The 18,781-nt window shown below is 55.2% G+C and overlaps 3 protein-coding genes across 4 annotated transcripts; 1 reads left to right on the top strand and 2 right to left on the bottom strand.

Moving 5' to 3' along the window:
- Window positions 1-151: 151 nt before the first annotated feature.
- Window positions 152-1,273, bottom strand: BUD31 (BUD31 homolog; the record flags this gene model as incomplete). Its single annotated transcript, XM_062613617.1, has 2 exons — window positions 1,110-1,273; window positions 152-300 (listed from the first exon to the last, which is right to left on the bottom strand). Coding segments are annotated over exons 1-2 (243 nt in total), but the record flags the coding sequence as incomplete, so codon positions are not given.
- A 543-nt stretch (window positions 1,274-1,816) lies between these two features.
- Window positions 1,817-9,541, top strand: PDAP1 (PDGFA associated protein 1). The gene is made up of 6 exons (XM_062613563.1): window positions 1,817-1,971; window positions 4,737-4,828; window positions 6,630-6,737; window positions 7,109-7,230; window positions 8,039-8,190; window positions 8,726-9,541. Exons 1-6 carry the CDS (start codon window positions 1,959-1,961, stop codon window positions 8,782-8,784), a joined length of 546 nt encoding a protein of 181 aa, XP_062469547.1. The 5' UTR covers window positions 1,817-1,958; the 3' UTR covers window positions 8,785-9,541.
- Window positions 9,542-10,871: 1,330 nt separating this feature from the next.
- ARPC1B (actin related protein 2/3 complex subunit 1B) lies at window positions 10,872-18,456 on the bottom strand. Of its 2 annotated transcripts, XM_062613530.1 has the most exons (11): window positions 18,348-18,456; window positions 16,492-16,590; window positions 15,993-16,066; window positions 15,264-15,368; window positions 14,290-14,512; window positions 13,201-13,308; window positions 12,784-12,990; window positions 12,587-12,662; window positions 12,322-12,518; window positions 11,517-11,607; window positions 10,872-11,110 (listed from the first exon to the last, which is right to left on the bottom strand). In XM_062613530.1, exons 3-11 carry the CDS (start codon window positions 16,054-16,056, stop codon window positions 11,072-11,074), a joined length of 1,110 nt encoding a protein of 369 aa, XP_062469514.1. In that variant the 5' UTR covers window positions 16,057-16,066; window positions 16,492-16,590; window positions 18,348-18,456; the 3' UTR covers window positions 10,872-11,071. The 2 variants fall into 2 exon arrangements, with proteins under 2 accessions (XP_062469514.1, XP_062469515.1); XM_062613531.1 differs by lacking the exon at window positions 16,492-16,590.
- Window positions 18,457-18,781: the final 325 nt, after the last annotated feature.

An 18,781-nucleotide genomic window follows, 5' to 3' on the forward strand; every position in this document is an offset into this window, starting at 1 on the left:
GCTTAGTTACTGGACTGTTCTTAACCCGTGGGAGTTAACATGCTTTCGATTCTCCTCCCCATCCCTCCGGGAGTGAGAAGGAAAGAAAGAGGAAGGAAGGGGGGAAGTGAGTGAACTAGCTGTGTGGCTGGGTTTAAACCACGACACCCACCCAGGTAAAGCCTTTGCCTTCCTCACCTCTGCTGATAGCTTTTCTTTTATAGAAGAGGTCAAAGATGTAACGTGTTTTCTGGTGATGGATCCTGAAGATAGGCCAAAGGGATTCCACTTTCCTCTTCCCTTCGTGAGGTTCAGTCTCCGCTGGGAGGGAACACAAATACCAGGTTTCAGGTGCCCATCTTAATTCCTCAGTCACTTTGCAAGAAACTGTTCCAAGAACCTTTATATATGCATGACAGAGATAAGACTGAGCATAATGGGAGAAGATTCACGGAATGATAGAATGGTTTGGGTTGGAAAGGACCTGAAAGCTCATCCAGCTCCAATCCCTGCCATGGGCAGGGACACTTTCCACTAGAGCAGGTTGCTCCAAACCCCTGTGTCCAACCTGGCCTTGAACACTGCCAGGGATGGGGCAGCCACAGCTTCTCTGGGCACCCTGTGCCAGCGCCTCAGCACCCTCACAGGGTAGAGCCTCCTTATGTCTAACCTAAATATAATTCAAATAAAAAGGACCTGACCTGGAAGAGCTCCTTTCATTAATAATGCCTGAATGACCAGAATGGGGATGACGTGACCTGCACTGTGGGGACAGGTGACTTCATGGCTGCCCTGGCCCATCAGACCAGACCAACAGCATGGACAAGAATGACCAGTCCCTCCACTCACATCCGTGAGCTTCAGCCAGGGCTCAGCCATAGCTACCCCAAAACAACGTGCCCCAAACAAAGTGCTCTGAAAACAGTACATACAGAAGAGAATGCCCAATACTGTCCAGGCTCAGCCTGCAGTATTGCTGCAAGGCAGAGATGATAACAAATATATAATAATGTGTATTATCATCTGTGATGGGATATTTGTATTAGCAGAGGAAGCTGTGCTCTGGAGGGAGTTAAGGTTCAGCTGGTTCCAGGGTCCCATCCCTGAACAGACCCAGCTCAGCCACTCACCTTCCCTCATCTTCTGGTCCAGCTCATCCAGCGTTGGCTCTATCAGCTCCCAGCCATCCGGCGGAGGCTTCCTGCTCCTCTTCACCTTCGGCATGGCCTCAGCAAGGAGGAAGGCGAAGGAACCAGCGGTTAACTGCACTCAAACCTCCGCCTGCTCCCAAGTCCTTAGAATCACCATAATAAAACAAAGTTAGACACAGCTCTCCGAGGACACCTGTGCTTATTTACCGCTTCCACGGTAAAATATAAAGCCGTGAATGAGCCGTATCTCCCCAGAGGCGGCCCCGTGGTGACGCCGCGTTCCCCCACCACAACAAACCGGGTTTTCCCTCAGCGAAACGAGGCGACACAAGGCCCTCGCCTACCGCGGGCCACCCTGAAGCAACAGCTTCCGTCAGCTCCGGCTCCCCCAGCCCCACTGTAACCCCGTGGCAGGGGGAAGCCGAAGCCCCGGCCCAGGCCCCGCTCACCCCTCCGGGCCGCGGCGCCACCGTCAGCCGCGGGGTCCTCTTGCACCCGGTCCAGCCCTTGGCCCCGCCCCACCGGGCTGCCCTCCGCAGCGCCTGAGTAAAACCCCCACCCTACCGAACGCTCCCCTACCTTGGCCGGACCACTGCGGAGCTCGCGTCCCCCCCCGAGAGGCGAAGCGGCCCGGTTCTAAGCCGCATGAGGGAGGCGGCGAGGCTGCGCGGGGGACCGGCAGCGTTGCGGGCAGCCCCCGCGGCGGGGGCCTGGCGGGCGGCGGTGACTGTGCGCGCGGAGGTGGGGCGCGTTCCGGTGCCGGGTCACGGCTCGGGGCCGGGAGGGGGGGGCCTCGCCGCAGCCGCCGCAGCCGCCATCGCCGCCGTGATGCCCAAAGGAGGTGGGAGCCAAGCCATGGGGTGGAGGGGTGCGGGTTGGGTCTGAGGGGATCGTCCCGTGTCCGTCCCGTCCCCCCCATTCCCGGTATTGAGGAGGTTGAGGGGGGGGGGGGTCTCCATTCCCCTCATCGGCCTCCACCGGCTGTGGATGGGGGTCTCGGTTTCCGCGCCCATCCCGCTCCTGGAGGGCTGTGGAAGGGTCCGTGCCCCCCCCCGCTGAAGGGATTTCGGGTTCAGGGGTTCCAAACGTGGCTCCTTTCCTGTAGGTATGGCGGAGCGGGCACCGGCTTTGGGGGGGGGAAGTGTGGGTGAGGAGAAGTAAGGAGGGGTTGGGTGCACCCAGAACCTTCTCCACATGCACCATCTGCATAATTGGCTCCTGGGTGAGCGTCGGTGAAAGCCCAGCCATAGCGCGTAAATGAGCCCTCGTCATTCCTCACTCGGGTTTGCCCCAGTTGATTTCATCAGCATTCCCAAGCGTTTAGAACCAGATCCGCTCCCCTGGGTAGGCTTTCCTTCAGCATTTGGTTTGTGCCCGTGTGCACGGCGTTAGTGAATAGGGCTGAAGGTTTCACGTGCCAAAGAACTGGGGAGGGGGGGGGCTATAACCCTGGGTGCTGCATTTAAATGCCCCATGATTTGGGATTTACTTCTCTGTGTTGTACAGTTTTATATGCTTAAGACCTTTTGGTCCTTGGGAAAAGAGGGGTGTTTTCTCACCTATCTCCCTAAGTCAGTAGCAGTTACTGTGTTGTTAGCAGAAGAGTGGATTTTTGCCCTCACTGTTTAAAAATGGGGTGGGAATTAAAGAGGCGCTGATACAATCTGTTATAGGATTATTTCTGATTATTTGGATTGGTTTTAATACCTTAATTTAAAGAAAAGGTGAGTCCATCAATATCCTTCCATTCTCTTTGATTTAACTTCCTTTATTACGCTGTTTAAAGCTGAAGACAAATGTATTTGGAAGCAATCCTGCCTTAGGCACCCGTGGGCTTTCCTGCAGGTGCTTCTGGTTTAAAAGAGGATCAGATTCATCGCCCCTCTTTTCCAGATGGGGAAACCGAGGCACGGAGCACAAGCGCATTGTGCAGCACAATGCAGCAGGTCAGTGGCAGATGTAGGACCGCTCTGCTTGTCCAAGGGGTGGTTTGATCTCCTTGGGAAGAGCAGAGCTCCATCTGCACTGGGCTGAGCTTGCCGTGGCTGCCACAGCTCAGTCTTACTTCTCTATGTGCTCAAATGTAAATGAGATTGATTCACTCTTCCATTTGCTTCTTTTTAGCCATTTAATGCGAGATAATTACTCTTTAGTTGCTTCCCCTTCTTATTACTACTGTTTATTTGCAGTATTAAGGCTTTTGTGTCCTTCAGCTCTGTGAAATCCCAAGCCCAGCTGGATGAGAAGCTGCCCGGCGGCAGCTGAGCCTTTGGCATGATGTTGGTTTGGTTGATTTGAGTTTGCTTCGTGCTACATAGTGTCCAAGATGCTCCTGTTCCACTTAGAGTGATGTCATTTGCTAGGCACTGAGGTAATGTCTCCTTCCTGGGCTGCAGCGTTCCCAGAGGGTGTCGGTGTTGCCACGTGGGATGGCTGGGAGCACATGCATGGAAAACACACACCTTTGGGTGCAGCTGTTTGGTTTGAGTACCCATGAGTTTCCATTGCTGAGTTTGGGAAGAAGGTGGTCTCTGCACTTCCCCGTTTCACCTGAGGGAAACATCTCTGGAGCCTCTAAGGCTTCACTGTGGGGGTTTTGAGATCATTTATTCCAAAGGTTAGCTTTTATTGAGCTAAACCACGTGAGGGTTTGTTTCTATCGAGCCAAGAGGATTGGTCAGAGAACACAGACTTCCTAAAGCCCACAGAGGCTGAGCCTTCCTGGTGTTCCCAGTCCCACCAAGTCCGACAGGACAATGGCACAGTGCAGATCCCTCCCTGAGAAAGGAGGAATGATCCCCACTGCCTTGCCCTCAGCAGGTGAAGCAGGGAGGGTGAGAGCAAGGATTTCCTGCTCCTTCAAAGCCTCCTGCAGCAGCAGAGAGCTCCTTGCCTGAGCTGCTTGCCTTGTGCCAACCTTGTGTCCCAGATGTACCTTGAGCTCTCCAGCTCAAAGCTAGACACTGACTCTGCTCTGCTTGCTTTCCAGTAGGAAACACAAACACAGCAGTCACTTGCAGGAAGCATTAATGGCTTCAGAGTTCTGTGGATTAATGAAGTGCTGAAGTTGAGAGCAGATCTTAGCCCCACAGCCCAGCCAGCTAAGCTGCATCTGTCCTGTTCCTGGTTCCTAGAGCTTGTTTTGAGTATTCCTTGTAAAGCAGTAAAACATGGAGGCTCCTTCTAGTAGTTCTTCTGCACTCATTGTAATTCCTAAAGCTTTTGTCCAATTAGCTTCCTATTTTTTCTTGGCACAGCCTTACTGTAGGGGAGGGGTTAAGGAGGGAAGCTGGTTGGAGGGTTAGTTGTAACCATGCTGCCTCAGGAATAGGCTGTGGTTCATCCTGTGCAGGAAACGCAGGGAGTGGCTGTGGGACTGAGCCACTGAAGGAATTGATTCTCTGGGTGCCTTTGTATGGACCAGTAATCCCAATTCTCTGTGCCACTTACCCAAAACTCTTGGCTTTTGTTGTTGTTTAGATTCTGTCAAAGGAGCTGGTTTGGTTTGTCCCATCTGCACTGAAAATCCACAGAGTGCTGCAGGAGGAGGAGACCTTTGTGGAACCTTATCACTAAACCATTTATTGACTTTACCTTTCTGTACAGGTAGAAAAGGAGGCCACAAAGGCCGAGCAAGACAGTACACCAGTCCTGAAGAGATCGATGCCCAGCTCCAAGCAGAAAAGCAGAAGGCAAGGGTATGTGTTTGCCAACGTTGTGTGCTCATGGTCCCAGGTCCTGGCTTCACTTGCAGTGTGTGAGGAATCAGCTTAGTCAAGAGTTACAGAGCATTCTGGCAGCGAGCACAATGTGAATTCTCAATAGGTGTGGCTGGGGAGACTGGAAGGTGTCATCCAGGCTGGCTCCTCACTGAAATGAGGCCAAGTAGACCATCCAGCTCACAGCTGGAAGGGTAACAGTTGGGAAAGGTGATTACACAGCAGCTCTGGACATCTTTTCCTTCTGTATTGAATCGTTCTGGTCTCCAGTGTCAGCTCATTTTTATATCCATGCTCTGCAGCTTGGTTATGGAGAATAAGGGCTCACATCTTGACATCTTATCAATGAAATTATTATATTTGCCCTCTTTTAGACTTAAAAGACCAAACTCCTTTGACTTCTTCCTATACACGTGATTTTCTTGTTTGCCTCTGACTTGCAGGGCAAGATAACAGAGTTTTCTGGCCTGAGTCCTTTTTTGAGCATGTTTCTATGCCCTAGCATAGGGTTGTAACACATTCCACACCTACCTGACTGATGTTATAAAAGGCATGGCTACATTTTGTAGCACTTGCTCTCTTATATCCCCAAATTATCTCACTGCTGATTTTCTGTGACTTGCTGAAAGCGCTGCCTAAGCCCAAAAGCACTATTCCAGCTGAAGCCTTGTAGCACTGACTACAGCAGGATAATTACACCCCATATAGGAAATACTGATGAATACCTCTGAGAAGATGACTTTCAAGCAGTCATGAGCCAGATTGTTGATTCCTTTTAATGTTCTGAGCAGCTGTAACTCAAGATGATGCTGTGGTTTGCTGCTTAGCCACATATTCCAACTTTGGGTTGGATCTCTTCTTCCTAAGTACAATTCCTCTTGGTTTGTTTTTTGATTCCATCCTGTTGGTTCCGTGCCATCTTTCCAAATTCTGAGAGCATTTATGGGGCTGATCCGGTCTTCCAGAATGATTCCAGCTCCTACCAGTGCAGTGTCATTCATAAACTCTGGAAGTGTTCTCTACTTCCGAGTTGTTGATAAAAATACCCACTGGAAATAGAACAGAACAAGCAGGATCCTGCTTGAAATGTCTGTCTGGTTTCACAGCAAACCAGAGGACTGCTCTTTGGGAAGGATTTCTCTCTTTTTTTTGTTACATGTAATGTTATTTTATCAGGGAAAGCTTAAAAAACCCCCCAAAACTAACAAAATTCTTCCTCTACTGCCCATAGCCCATCCGCTTGCTGGGATGAGGAATATCTGGCAGTGGTTAAAGTAAACTATTCCCACCCATGTTGGTTCTTCTAATGGAATTCCTAGACTTCTGACTGGTATAAGCTGTGCTGAATAGGCTGTGATTTCTTGGCTAATAATATTCTGGTTGCTGGTTGTCAAGTTTCTCTTCTCTAGTGTTCTTTTGCCTAGATCTAGTTTGAGACCCAGCTCTACGCTACATCCGTGTAGTGTCCTGTCCCTGAGATACTGTGCACTGGAAAGCTGGCCCAAAAAGTGTCCTGGAGGTCTTTCATTTGGGGAAAGAAAAGTGCCAGTTCCCTCTGTGACAATCATTCTCCTGGCCTGTTGCACAGGGAGAGCAGCAGAGTTGATTAGGGGTGATCTTCTGGGGCAGATGGATACTTACATGCTGAGAATGAGCTCATGTTCTGTAAGAGCACCTTTGGTGTCACAGGGCCACATCAGGAACACCAGTGCTTAAGGCTCATCCTTCCAGAATGGATTTGGGATCTTTACTGACATATATTTCCTCTCGTTCCCTGTAGGAAGAAGAGGAGCAAGAAGAGGGAAGCGAAGGAGCAACAGGGGACCCCAAAAAGGAGAAGAAGTCTTTAGATTCAGATGACAGCGACGAAGACGATGAGGATTATCAGGTATTGTCATTCTCGGGGCACTTAATGCATTTGCACCACCCAGATCCTTGGGGCCAAAGAGCAATGCACTATCCTGATTCCAAGTTCTCTTTGAGAGCTACCTCTAATAAATCTTGTGATGGAAAAGCTATTTTTAGAAGCCAAACCCCCTTCCTTAACAGCATTTTGTCCTCTGAATGTGTTTTTGTAAGTGAAATGCCAAGATTTCAGAAAGGCTGAAGATGCCTGATGGTAGGAATCTTGGCTCACCAGTGGTTTTGCTGCCTGGCAGTACAAACCTCTTGCTTTTGGGGTGTGCTGCTGAGCTCTTCTACGACACAGGGTTGGATATATGAGAGCTTCTTAACCTTCCTCTTGTTCTTGAACCTTAGCAAAAGCGCAAAGGAGTGGAAGGGTTGATAGACATAGAGAACCCCAATCGTGTAATTCAGACAACCAAAAAAGTAACTCAGCTGGACCTGGATGGACCTAAGGAACTGTCACGACGAGAGCGGTGAGTCTTGCCTGCTATCCCAACAGGAGCTAGGGCATTCCTGGAATCTCATCCTTCCAGGAGTTTCCCTGTTGGGAATGTCTGCGTTGGTGTTTCAGGGAAGCCCTTTCAATGCGTTGGTGTCTAAAGCAGGCACTGAACTGTCAAGCAGGACTCAGTGGGGTTCAGAATGTGCTCCCTTACATACTTTATGGAAGCTGGCTGTCTCTGGGAGTCGCTGTAACCACCCTGGAGCCAGGCAGCTCGGCCAGGGGAGCTTGTTGCTGTGAAGTGGCTTTAGGCCATTCCTGTCCTGAAGTTTTAGGCCAAAAATCAGACATAACTGAACTCCATCATCACTGTGGGTTCTGCTTTAATCTTCCTATGGAAAGTGCCCTAGTGACAGGTAGTGGTCCCCAGGCATCATGGTGACATTTTTGTGTGAGCAGATGACTCAGATGAGAACCAGAGTTCAACCTTCTAGTTTCATTTAGCAGTGGAGAGTTTTAGAGTGGAAGATTTAAGCTTCCTTCTTTGGGCCAGATTGCTTTGGCAGAAGTACACCTTTGAGGGTAAAGCTGGGAAAAGCATGTTGTGGTGCTGGGTGCTCTGGGGCTAATTCACCTTACCTCATTGTGTGTCCTTATTTAGCTGAGTGTAGGTAGAAGTAATCTCTCACCTTATCCCTGTTCAAACCTGTGCTTGAAAACTGGTGTTAGGCCTCTGTGGAAGGCTCTCTATCCTTCCCAATCCAAAAGCCTCCCCCATTCTGCCTGTACCTACCTGCTCGTGGATGCTCTGATGACTTGTATGTGTTTCACCCCAACAGGGAGGAAATAGAGAAACAAAAGGCAAAAGAAAGATACATGAAAATGCACCTAGCTGGGAAAACAGAACAAGCAAAGGCAGATCTCGCCCGGCTAGCCATCATTCGGAAGCAAAGGGAAGAAGCTGCCAGAAAGAAAGAAGAAGAAAGAAAAGGTTAGAGAGTAATTAATCATAACCCTCTTATATCTCTTTGTGATGGTTGCATGGTCTCTAGGGTCACACATAGTAATCCCTCATCCCCTGAGGTAGTTGTGTCTTCACAACTGCCCTCATCAAAACCAGCTTCAGATGTTTCACTCTTACAAAGCTCTAGGACATCTGATCAAGGAGCAGGGAAAGAAAGAAGGGAATTGCCCTTGATATCCATGTTGTCCTCAGCTGTCCAGACAATGCTTGCTTCAGTTTGGGGAGGTTTAGTGGATTCTTTGCACACGGGGGATCCAAACTGCCCAGGGAATTCACAGCGCTTCTACCTGCCTGGACTTCCTTGAGGAGCGCATCTTCTCAGTGGATTCCACAGGGATATTCATGCATCAGCACCAGGGTAATTGGTGGATGCCTGGAAAGAGGCCAAGGACAGAAGGGGAACACACAAGGGGGGCTCCTGCTCTCAACCCTGGAGGGATGTGCCAGGGGTTGGTGGGGCAGGCTGGATCTCTTCATTACCTGCTTTGTTTTCCTCCCCCAGCAAAAGACGAAGCGGCCATGGCAGGTAAAAGACTGCAGTCACTATCCCTTAACAAGTAAGCACAGGACATGCAAGAGGAGGAAACACCAGGGAACTGTGCCTGGTGCCTGCCAGGACCTCTGTTGTGTTGCATATACCACATAGGGTCTGCTGCGGCATCGAAGTCACCTTCACCTCCAAGAGACACTGACGATGTGTTTGTCCTCATCCTGGCACAGATTTCCATTTGGGGTTAGGGGCAGCTGCTCTCTCTGGTGCAGAGCTGTGCTGAGCAGCAATTCTCTGTAACAGTTTGGAAACCTGAATGTTTTTTGCTGGTTTTAGGGTTAAAAACTCAATTGGGGTGGGGGTCAGGGGGGGAGGGAGACGCTTCAACTATTAGATTGCAAGAGACTAGATTGTGGGGTCATTGTAGGGGGGGAACATGGGGTGGGGAACTTTGACTTGCTAGTGAAAGCCCAAAGGATAATGTATCTGAGGTATCTTTTTGGGGGGCAAACGGCCCATCCAATTTTGCTGCAGCGTGTTGCAGTATGAGCTGGGAACCTGACTTCATGGACATCTGGAGTGCTGTTCCTTCCCGGTTTCATCCCTCTTTTGTTGCAGCCAGTCTCCCCTTTTCCCTCCTCTTCATTTTTACTTCTATTTCCTTCTCCTTCTTAGGGATAGTGCCAGTTTTTAACCATGTCATCCTTTGTTTAAAGGAAAAAGACCCAACATCAATTGTATCAGATGGAACAAAACACTTGATAAAGCTGAAAACCCAACACCAACCAAACTTGTATATTTGGCTGATTAAAGTGTAAGTTATCAGAAGGGCTCCGTCCTCAACTTGTGTGTGTGTGTGTGCGTGTGAGTGGACCTGAGGTGCAGCACCAGCGTGGTGGTGAAGTGACTCCTTGCCACTGCTCTTTGCTGTTGTGGTGCTGGTTGTGGTGTGGAATTGGGCTCCGGGTTCAGGAGCTCCACCAGCAGATGCAGCCTGGAGGCAAAAAGCTTTTGCTGCTGTCTCTGGTGGACACCTTGTACAATGGAGGTGGAGAAAACCGTTCCCTTGGGATGCTGGCCAAGGCAGTCACTGTGTCAGGAGGCCAGGCCTGGAGCTGTTACTCCTGTCAGATGTCCTGTCTGCTGGAGCAAGGGATGCCCCAGGAGATCCATGGAGCCCCCTCTCAGCCTGTGCCAGAGACTCCAGTGCTTCCCATACTAGAGGAGGTCTGATCCTAGAGGTGAGACGAGAGCGCTCTGGAGTCACTGCCATTGAGGTGACCCTTGTCAGGGTGACAAATGCCACTTGTTCTGTGTGGCTGCAAGGGACTTGGCTGGGATAGAGGGATGTGCTCCAGGAACACCGCTGTGAGCTGCCTGCTCACGCCATGGTGAGGAGCTTGGTTCCCTTGTCACAGGTAGAGGTGTGAGCCTTGGAGCTGCTCCCCAGCACTGCCCTTCAGGCCATGGTCGAGGTCAGGGCTGGGCTGCTTGGAGGCACACCACCAGGAGCAGGCTTTGATGGGTTTAACCAAGCTGATCCCAAGAGGAGTAACCTGGGATCCCACATTGCACTGCTTCCTTTCCCTTGCAGAGACACTTGGCTTAAGGCACGGGGATGCTGGAGGAGTGGTTGGGCATCCTGCCTGCCCCACACACCTGCACAGGGACTGGTTGTTCCTCTGCCTTTGCCAAAGCCCTCACCAGCCACTTCAGTGTGATTACATATCCTGTGTGGAACCCTGCCCGTTGATTACCACATGCAATTAACCCCCAAAACACAGATTTATCCGCTTCCTTACAGCTTCTTCCAAGGCTCCTCAGCAGTTTTGTCCTCCCTGTTGGCCTGTGAGGTGGGACTGCTCCTACCCCAAGGTAGAGGTAAGGAAGGTGCTCTGACCAAAGCTGCCTGGCTGGAAAGGGGCAGGATTGCTTTGGCAACCCAAGGTTTCCAAGCTGGCTCCCAGCGTGTGGAATTGCACAGCTGATGGGTGAGGCGCTGGCACAGGGTGCCCAGAGAAGCTGTGGCTGCCCCATCCCTGGCACTGTTCAAGTTAGGTGGGGCTTGGAGCAAGCTGCTCTAGTGGAAGGTGTCCCTGCCCATGGCAGGGGTTGGAATGAGCCTTCAGATCCCTTCCAAACCCGAACCATTCCATGATTCTATAGGGAATTCCTTCCTTTATTGTGCTCTCTAAGCGATGTATGACCAGCATCGGGGAGGATGGTAACAAAACCAGGACTTGTTTTCTTGCAGAGCAGCCACCGGGGCTGGCTGGTGGCACCGTGTGGCACAGGGCAGAGCAGCAGAGCAGGGCAAGGCAAGGCTGGCAGCGGGGACCCCCTTCCTGGAGGGCTCCTTCATTTGATCTTGAGATCCTTCAGTGCCGACTCCAGGCTCTGAAATGGAATTGGAGGTTGGTTGCCATCAGCTTGGTGCTTTCCAAGGTGACTGGAGGTGGTTGGGGAGCTAAAACAGGGGAGAAGCTGGTTCCGGGGATCCCAAATTCGTCTGGTTTTGCCTCATTTTGAAGTCATGCGGGCAAAGCTGAAGCCAGGAGTTGGTGCTGGATGCCTGTGCAAGGTTGGCATCAACCCACCCCTGATGGTGAGCTCTGAAACCAGGGATGCCCCCATCCAGCACTAGGTTAAAGCAGATCCCACCCAGGATTATGGGAGCCCCAATGGGCCCCACCACCACTGCACAGAGCCAGGGTGAGGGCTGCAGTTAGAGCTGTGGTTAATGGGGGTTCCACACTGGATGCTCCTGTTCTGGGGGGGCTGTGGCACCATAGGGACGCCTCACCTTGACATCCCAGATGCTCATGCCGCCGTCCATCCCTGTGGTGCAGAACTGGGAGCAGTTGGCCTTCCCGCCTGCCAGCACTGAGATCTGGCTGTGGGGCACAGAGAGGTGGGTGGGGGTCAGCCCCACATCCTGCCAAGCCCTCATGGGTTGGATTGGGGCTGGACCCCTTCATCTCCCCCATCCATGTGTCGAGACGCTCCAGGGATAACCAGGGATACACAGAGAAGATCCCAAGGATGCTCCAGAGCTGTCATAGCCCACCGGGCTGGCCCCCTCCATCTCCTCCACCCATGTGCAGGGATGCTCAGGGGTAACAAGGGATGCTGAAGGATACACAGGGATGCTCGAGGAGGGCTCCATAGTTCCTAGGGCTGGACCATTCCATCTTCCCCAGCCACATACAAGGATGCTCGGAGATACTAGGGGATGCTCAAGGATACCCAGGGATGGTCCAGGGCTGCCCCAGCTCCTGCGGATGCACCCCTCCATCTTTCCCACCCATGTGCAGGGATGCTCAAGGATACCTGGGAATGCTCTGGGGGTGCTCCAGAGCTGTTCCATCTCCCCCACCCACATGCAGGGATGCTCAGGGATACCCAGGGATGCTCCAATGCTGTCCCAGCTCCTGCGGATGGACCCCTCCATCTTTCCCACCCATGTGCAGGGATGCTCTGAAGATACCCAGGGATGCTCAAGGATACCCAGGGATGCTCCAGCTCCCAGGCCAGACAGCACCACAGCCAGGGGATGCTGGGGGAAGCCAGCACCCCCGCAGTGACCCAGTCACCCCCCATGGACCCACCTGATGCTGTTCTTGTGCAGGGTGTCCAGCGTGGCATTGGCCGTGTCCGAGCTCGCTTTCTTATCCAGGTTCTGGAAGCGCTCACGGGCGGTGAGGCCGCGCTGGGAGCTCTGCTTGGGCACATCCAGCTTCCCCCTGAAGGTCAGCACTCCCTGGCTCTCCTCGTAGGTGAACAGCATCGGGCAGCAGTCGTGGCCCTGCAGAACCAGGCTCAGCACCATCCTAACCCAGCACCCACCCACCCCCTGGCCCAGCCCGGACTCACCGCGGCCACCAGGCTGTTCTCAGTGATGAAGGTGACGGCGAGGAGGGGCAGGGTCTCGGTGCACAGGGAGGTGACGCTGCAGGGCAGTGAGTGAGCATCACTCAGCTCATTGGGAACACAAGGAGAGCATCCTGCATCCACGTCCACCCGTCCAAACCCACCCCGGATACCTCCGAGCTCTCCCCAGCCCCACTCACGCCATCCTCTTGCTGGCATCGGCGAGGCAGAGGGTGCTGTCGTGGCTCACCCAGGCCACGCGGGCGCCGCTGGCCGAGAAGCAGATGCTGTGCACCCACCCGCAGCTGCTGCTCGACTCGAACATCAGCTCCCCAAAGGGCATCTTGGAGCCCCAGGGCGTGGGGCTGGGCCGCTCCTCCACCTCCTTGATGTAGGCTGAGAAGATCCTAGGGAGGGGGGAAAGAGCCTCCATCGCTGCCCCCTTTGCCTCAGGGCAGAGCCCATAGGTGCTCCCCAGGGCACCTTCAGCCCTCCCCATGCCTCCCTTGTGGCCAGCAAGGGGAAGCCTGCCCCATAGGGCTGTGCTGCCCAACCCAGCTCTGTGCTGTGCTCAGGTGGGACCCCAACCCATCCTCATCCATCCCCCTGCTCCTCACCGGCACTTGAAGTCGCAGGAGCCGGCGGCCAGGAGCACGTTGTTGGGGTGCCAGTCGAGGCTGAGCACCGTGGAGCGGATGGGCTTCTTGATGTGCTTGCAAACCCACCTGCGGGGACGGGGGTGGCAGCAATAGGGGAGAATCAGCAGTGCTGGAGCCCCCTCACCGGGCTTGGGGGGGGGGGGCTGGATGAGGGTGATCACGGCTCCAAGTGCATCAGGAGGTGCCCAGGGCCAGCAGCCTGCAGGAGCAGCTTGGGCATGGGGTGTTCCTCCCTCCATGTCCCCATCTGTCTCCTCCTGCAGCTCCTGTCCCTCTTACCTCCTCCTCCTCCAATTTCCTAACTCCCAATCCATCCATCCCTCCTTTTTCTCCATCCATCCATCCATCCATCCATCCATCCATCCATCCATCCATCCATCCATCCATCCATCCCTCCTTCTATTTCTCCATCCATCCATCTCTCCATCCATCCCTGCCTCCATCCATCCATGTCTCCTGTTTCTCAACCCATCCCTCCATCCATTTCTCCTTCTATCTCTCCATCCCTCCCTCCTATCTCTCCATCCGTTCATCCATGCCTCCATCCATCCATGTCTCCTATTTCTCAATCCATTCATCCATCCTCCCTCCATCCCTCTCTCCTATCTCTTCATCCATCCCTCCTATTTCTCCATCCATCTCTCCACCCATCCATGCCTCCATCTCTCCATCCATCCATGCCTCCTCCTGTTTCTCAATACATCCATCCATCCCTCCATCCATTTCTCCTTCTATCTCTCCATCCCTCCATCCATCCATTTCTCCTTCTATCTCTCCATCCCTCCATCCATCCATTTCTCCTCCTATCTCTTCATCCCTCCCTCCCTCCATCCCTCTCTCCTATCTCTTCATCCATCCATCTATTCATTTCTCCTCCTATTTCTCCATCCCTCCCATTTCTCCATCCCTCCCTCTCTCCATCCCTCTCTTCTATCTCTCCATCCATCTATCCATCATCCAATCCATCCATTTCTCCTCCTATCTCTCCCTCCCTCCCTCCCTCCCTCCCTCGCAGGTCAGACCCACTTCCCCGGGGCAGATCCTCACCAGTCGTTCTCCTGCTCGAAGTAGCAGATGGAGATGAGGCGGGAGCCGCTGCCCACCGCGAACTTGTTCTCCTTGGGGGACCACTTGACGCAGCGCGCGGCGCGGTTGATGCGCAGGATCACCAGGGTGGGCTTCCACGCGTTGCCCTTCAGGGTCCACACGTAGGCGTTGCGGTCGGTCCCGCACGTCACCAGACGGTTGCTCTCGGGGGCCCAGTCGATGCCTGGAAGGCAGAGGAGAGGGGGTGATGGTGACCCAGGGAGCAGTGGGGATGGGGACATTCGGGGCTGGAGGCCATCGCTCTGGGCTGCCTCTGCTCCAAGGTCCCACATCAACCCCAAATTATCCACCTCAGACCTTCGCATCCCTCCCACCCCAAAGCATTCCATCCAACCCGTCCCACCCCATCACCACATCCCATCATCAGCACTTCCCATCCCACCCCATCATCACATCCCACCCCATCACTGCATCCCACCATCAGCACTCCCCATCCCACCCCATCACTGCATCCCACCATCAGCACTCCCCATCCCACCCCATCACTGCATCCCACCCCCTCACTGCATCCCACCATCAGCACTCCCCATCCCACCCCATCACTGCATCCCACCCCATCACTGCATCCCACCCCATCACTGCATTCCACCCCATCACTGCATCCCACCATCAGCACACCCCACCCCACCCCATCACTCCCATCCATAGCATCTCACCTCAACACTTCCCATCCCTCCTACCCCATTCCCTCCCAAACCACCTCACCCCATCTCTATTCATATCTCTTCCACCCCTCCATTCATCCATCCCCTCCATCTCCCCAGTTCCACCCATCCCACTTCTCCGGCACGTTAGATCAGGACCAGCAGAGGCAGACACAACCGGCTCCCTCTCCATCACCCACTCCACAGCCCCATCCGGCAGCTGAGCCGTGTCCATTGCTGTCCCCATCCCCTCCATCACCCAGGACTCACCCGTCACCTGCCCGTTGTGCTCCTTCAGCTCATGGACCTTGCTCCACTTGGCCCCGTCCTTGCGGTAGATGTGGACCTCGTGGTTGTTGGGGCACAGCGCGATCTCTGTGGGGCAAGAGCAGTGGGGCAAAGCCCTCCCCTGGGTCATGGGCTCTGCCATGGGGAGCGTGGGGCTGGGCAGCATCAACCCGCCCCTTCCCGTGCTCCAGGCTCCCCGTCTGCACCGTGGGGTCCAACCAAGCCCCAAAGCCTTGCCCTGGATCTGACCCTATAGGGAAGGGAGAAGGGTCCCATGGTGCTGGTGGGATGGGGTGAGATGGGATGGGGTGGCTGTGGGTGCTCAGCCCCGATCCAGCCCCTCCTGCCCGGCTCAGTGGATAAAGCCCTTTTTGTTCTCTCCCACATCCCTGCTTGCAGCCGGGAAATGCCATCGGCTGTGAATCACCCGGCCCCGCTCCGCTTCCCTCCCCTCTCCACGCTCCATCCGTCCCTCCCAGCACCGCGGTGCCTCGGGGCCGGACACGCTGCTGGCAACTCCTTGTGCCGGGCTCAGCTCCAGCAGCAGGACCAGGGGGATGCAGGGGAACATTGCCCAGCCCAGCCCCACATCCATCCATGGCAGGACCTGCTTCCCAAACCCAGCCACAGCCCACTCGCAGGGATGCTCAGCCGGCGCTTTGGGCCATCCCTGGGGATTTTGGGATGGAATGCCCTGCTGATGGTACTTACGGGTCCGGTCCTTGTTCCAGGCATGGCAGCTGATGGGCTCCAGCAGGAAGCTGTGGTAGGCCATGGCTCACGGGCTGGCAATGGGGAGAGACCCCTGTGGCCATCAGGAGGTGATGCTCTGGCCATGGGGACAAGCCCCCAGTGGTACCCCTGCTCTTAGCGAGCATCCCCCATTCCCTCCCACTGGAATCAGCCCCTCACTGCAGTCCACTGCATCCCCCTTCTGCCGGGGAAGGGGTTTCCCACCCCATCCCACCCCATCCCATCCCATCCCATCCCATCCCATCCCATCCCATCCCATCCCATGGGTACTCAGCCCCACTGAGGCAGTGACTAATCCCTTCCCCTGGCTGAGCTCCCACCTCTCCTGCAGCACCCATCAGTGTCACAGCACGGTGCCATGGGGCCGGGAAGGGCTCAGAGCAGCCCCTGGGCCACGAGGATGCAGGGATGCAGGGGAACACCTCGGCAGGGTGTGCCAGGGATGGGCATTACTCACAATTCACCTCTGGGCTATTTTGGGAGCTCCCCGAGCGCTGCCCGTTTTCTTTGGCAGCTGAAGCAGCACAGGGGAAGGGAAACGTCCCTCCTAAGGAATCTGGGTGGAAAGAAAACCCATGGAGCAACACAGAACCCCAGCCTGGATTGGGTTGAAGGGACTTTAAAGCTCATCCAGCTCCAAGCAGGGACCCCTCCCACTAGAGCAGCTTGCTCCAAGCCCCTGTGTCCAACCTGCCCTTGAGCACTGCCAGGGATGGGGCAGCCAGAGCTTCTCTGGGCACCCTGTGCCAGCGCCTCAGCACCCTCACAGGGAAGAGCTTCTGCCTAAGAGCTCATCTCAGCCTCCCCTCTGGCAGGTTAAAGCCATTCCCCCTTGTCCCATCCCTACAGGCCCTTGTCCCAAGCCCCTCTCCAGGTTTCCTGGAGCCCCTTCAGGCACTGGAGCTGCTCTAAGGTCTCCCCTTAAGGAACCAACCAGCTCCATCACTGCACATGGATGAATCCCAGCGCGGATGCACAGCACAACCCTGCCTTCACCACCCCAGGGCCAAGCCACTGAGACCCCCACCCCAGACAAGGGCTTGGGGCTGAGCAGGGAGATGCCTTTGGTACCCTTTGTACCAGGAGGGCGCAAAGCTGCTGCCAGAGCAGCACCACAAGTGCTGAACTGAACCCTCAGCGAGCAGGGATGCTGCTGTTGGCATCAGAATAGACCAGGAGCAGGAAAGCATCTGAAATGGGACCTGCATAAAACGGCTCCCGGGGAGGAGGGATGGAGGCAGGACCCCATCCGCAGCACTTTCCCCCTTCAATGTGTGCTAAGGCAAAAGCGATGCTTCCCTTTTGGATGCTCGGAGTTCCTCCCCGGGCTGTTTTGCTGCTGCCCCATTCAATGCCAGCTCCCAAAGGGGCTCTTGCCACCATCGTGCCAAGGAGCAGAAGCCGTCCCCAGCCCAAGGGCCCTTCCAGCTCCAGCTTCTCCCTGCAGTGGCTCGCGTTTCACTTCCCCAGCAGCCGGGCTATGGCCGGTTCCCTGCTCACAGCCCGTGGGGAGCTCAGCACCCCCTTCCCCAGCAGGGAAGAGCATCGGAGGGGCCGTGGCCATCTCCCACTGGACACGGAGGGGTAGGGAAAGAGGGGTTCCTAGGGCAGACAGGGCGGGATGGGGACCCGATGGGGCTCCCTTATCTCCCCGAGCAGCTCGGAAACATCCTTGGAGGAGATAACACCGAGCCCTTGGCCGGAGCCAGCGCCAGGGGCTCCTCCCAGTCCCGGGAGGAAGCCGTGCACCAAGGAGCTGCACTGTGGGGTCTGCGGAGCCTGGGTCGTACCCAGCAGTGCGGGGACACAGCAAGGGTCCCATAAGGACCCCATGAAGCTGCTCCTTGGTCACCGCAGTGGCCCCGTCCTCCTGCACCCCCAAGGCCCCAGCGCTGACCCCCGGCGATGGGGACCCCAACACCCCTCAGTGCTGGTGAGGGGGTACCCCAGGAGCCAGCCTAGCCCTGAGGGGACACAATCATCCCAGGGCAGATGGAGGGCAGCTCTGACCCTCCTCTTCCTCACAGCGGGCAGAGCAGGAGGCGGCTGATACCCAAGGAGGTCAGGACACATTACAGAGAGCTCTGGCTCAGCACCAACCCTGCGGGACCCCAATGGGGGGGGGAGAGAGAACCAAACCCAAACTCGCCCCAAACCGGGGCAGAAAAAAAACCCCAACCAACCAACAGCACCACTCCAGAGCATCCGAGCGCTGCCTGCACCCCCCTGACCCCACCGAAGGGTCCCCGTCTCCCCTCGGGCACCACCAGGGGTGACCCAGAGCCCCCACTGACAGCGGCAGCCGCTCCTTACCTTGCGGGCAGGGTTAGTTCATGGGCAGCGGACACGAAGGCAGCCCCGAGCGAGCGGCGGCAGCCGTTGCCTGCCCCGACTTCCCTTTTCCTCTCGGAGCGATGCAACCACTTCCTTACGTAGGCGTTGGGGGAGCGCGAAGCTCGGCGGCCGCCCTGCCCCTGCCTCTGCTGCAGCCAGGCCTCTCCCCATCGCTGCACGTGGATGGGATGGGATGGGATGCTCCCGGCGGCGCCGGGGAAGGATTCCTGTTGTATCCCTATGGCAAAGAGAGGGTTGCTCCCTTCCCCAAGCACTGGGTCCCCGATGTGTTTCAGGGCATGGATGAGATGGGAGCAGTAGGAGCGCAGCCGGGGTGAGACATCCTTTGGCATGGTTGGAATCCACAGCTTGGAAGCACCCTGCGGTGCCTGGATCTGGCCGCCCTGGGCAGC

Source organism: Pezoporus occidentalis, unplaced genomic scaffold, assembly GCF_034315485.1.
Source record: "Pezoporus occidentalis ecotype Australia unplaced genomic scaffold, CSIRO_AGI_Poc_V1 ctg169, whole genome shotgun sequence".
In the NCBI taxonomy this organism is placed as follows: domain Eukaryota; kingdom Metazoa; phylum Chordata; class Aves; order Psittaciformes; family Psittacidae; genus Pezoporus; species Pezoporus occidentalis.

Coding starts and splice junctions, on each gene's coding strand:
- PDAP1 (XM_062613563.1), top strand. Junction 7,231..8,038: donor GAACTGTCACGACGAGAGCG/GTGAGTCTTGCC, acceptor TCACCCCAACAG/GGAGGAAATAGAGAAACAAA. Junction 8,191..8,725: donor GAAAGAAGAAGAAAGAAAAG/GTTAGAGAGTAA, acceptor TTCCTCCCCCAG/CAAAAGACGAAGCGGCCATG.
- ARPC1B (XM_062613531.1), bottom strand. CDS start 16,056: ATGGCCTACCACAGCTTCCTGCTGGAGCCCATCAGCTGCCATGCCTGG. Junction 13,309..14,289: donor TTCGAGCAGGAGAACGACTG/GTGAGGATCTGC, acceptor CCGTCCCCGCAG/GTGGGTTTGCAAGCACATCA. Junction 12,663..12,783: donor GATGCCAGCAAGAGGATGGC/GTGAGTGGGGCT, acceptor ACTGCCCTGCAG/CGTCACCTCCCTGTGCACCG.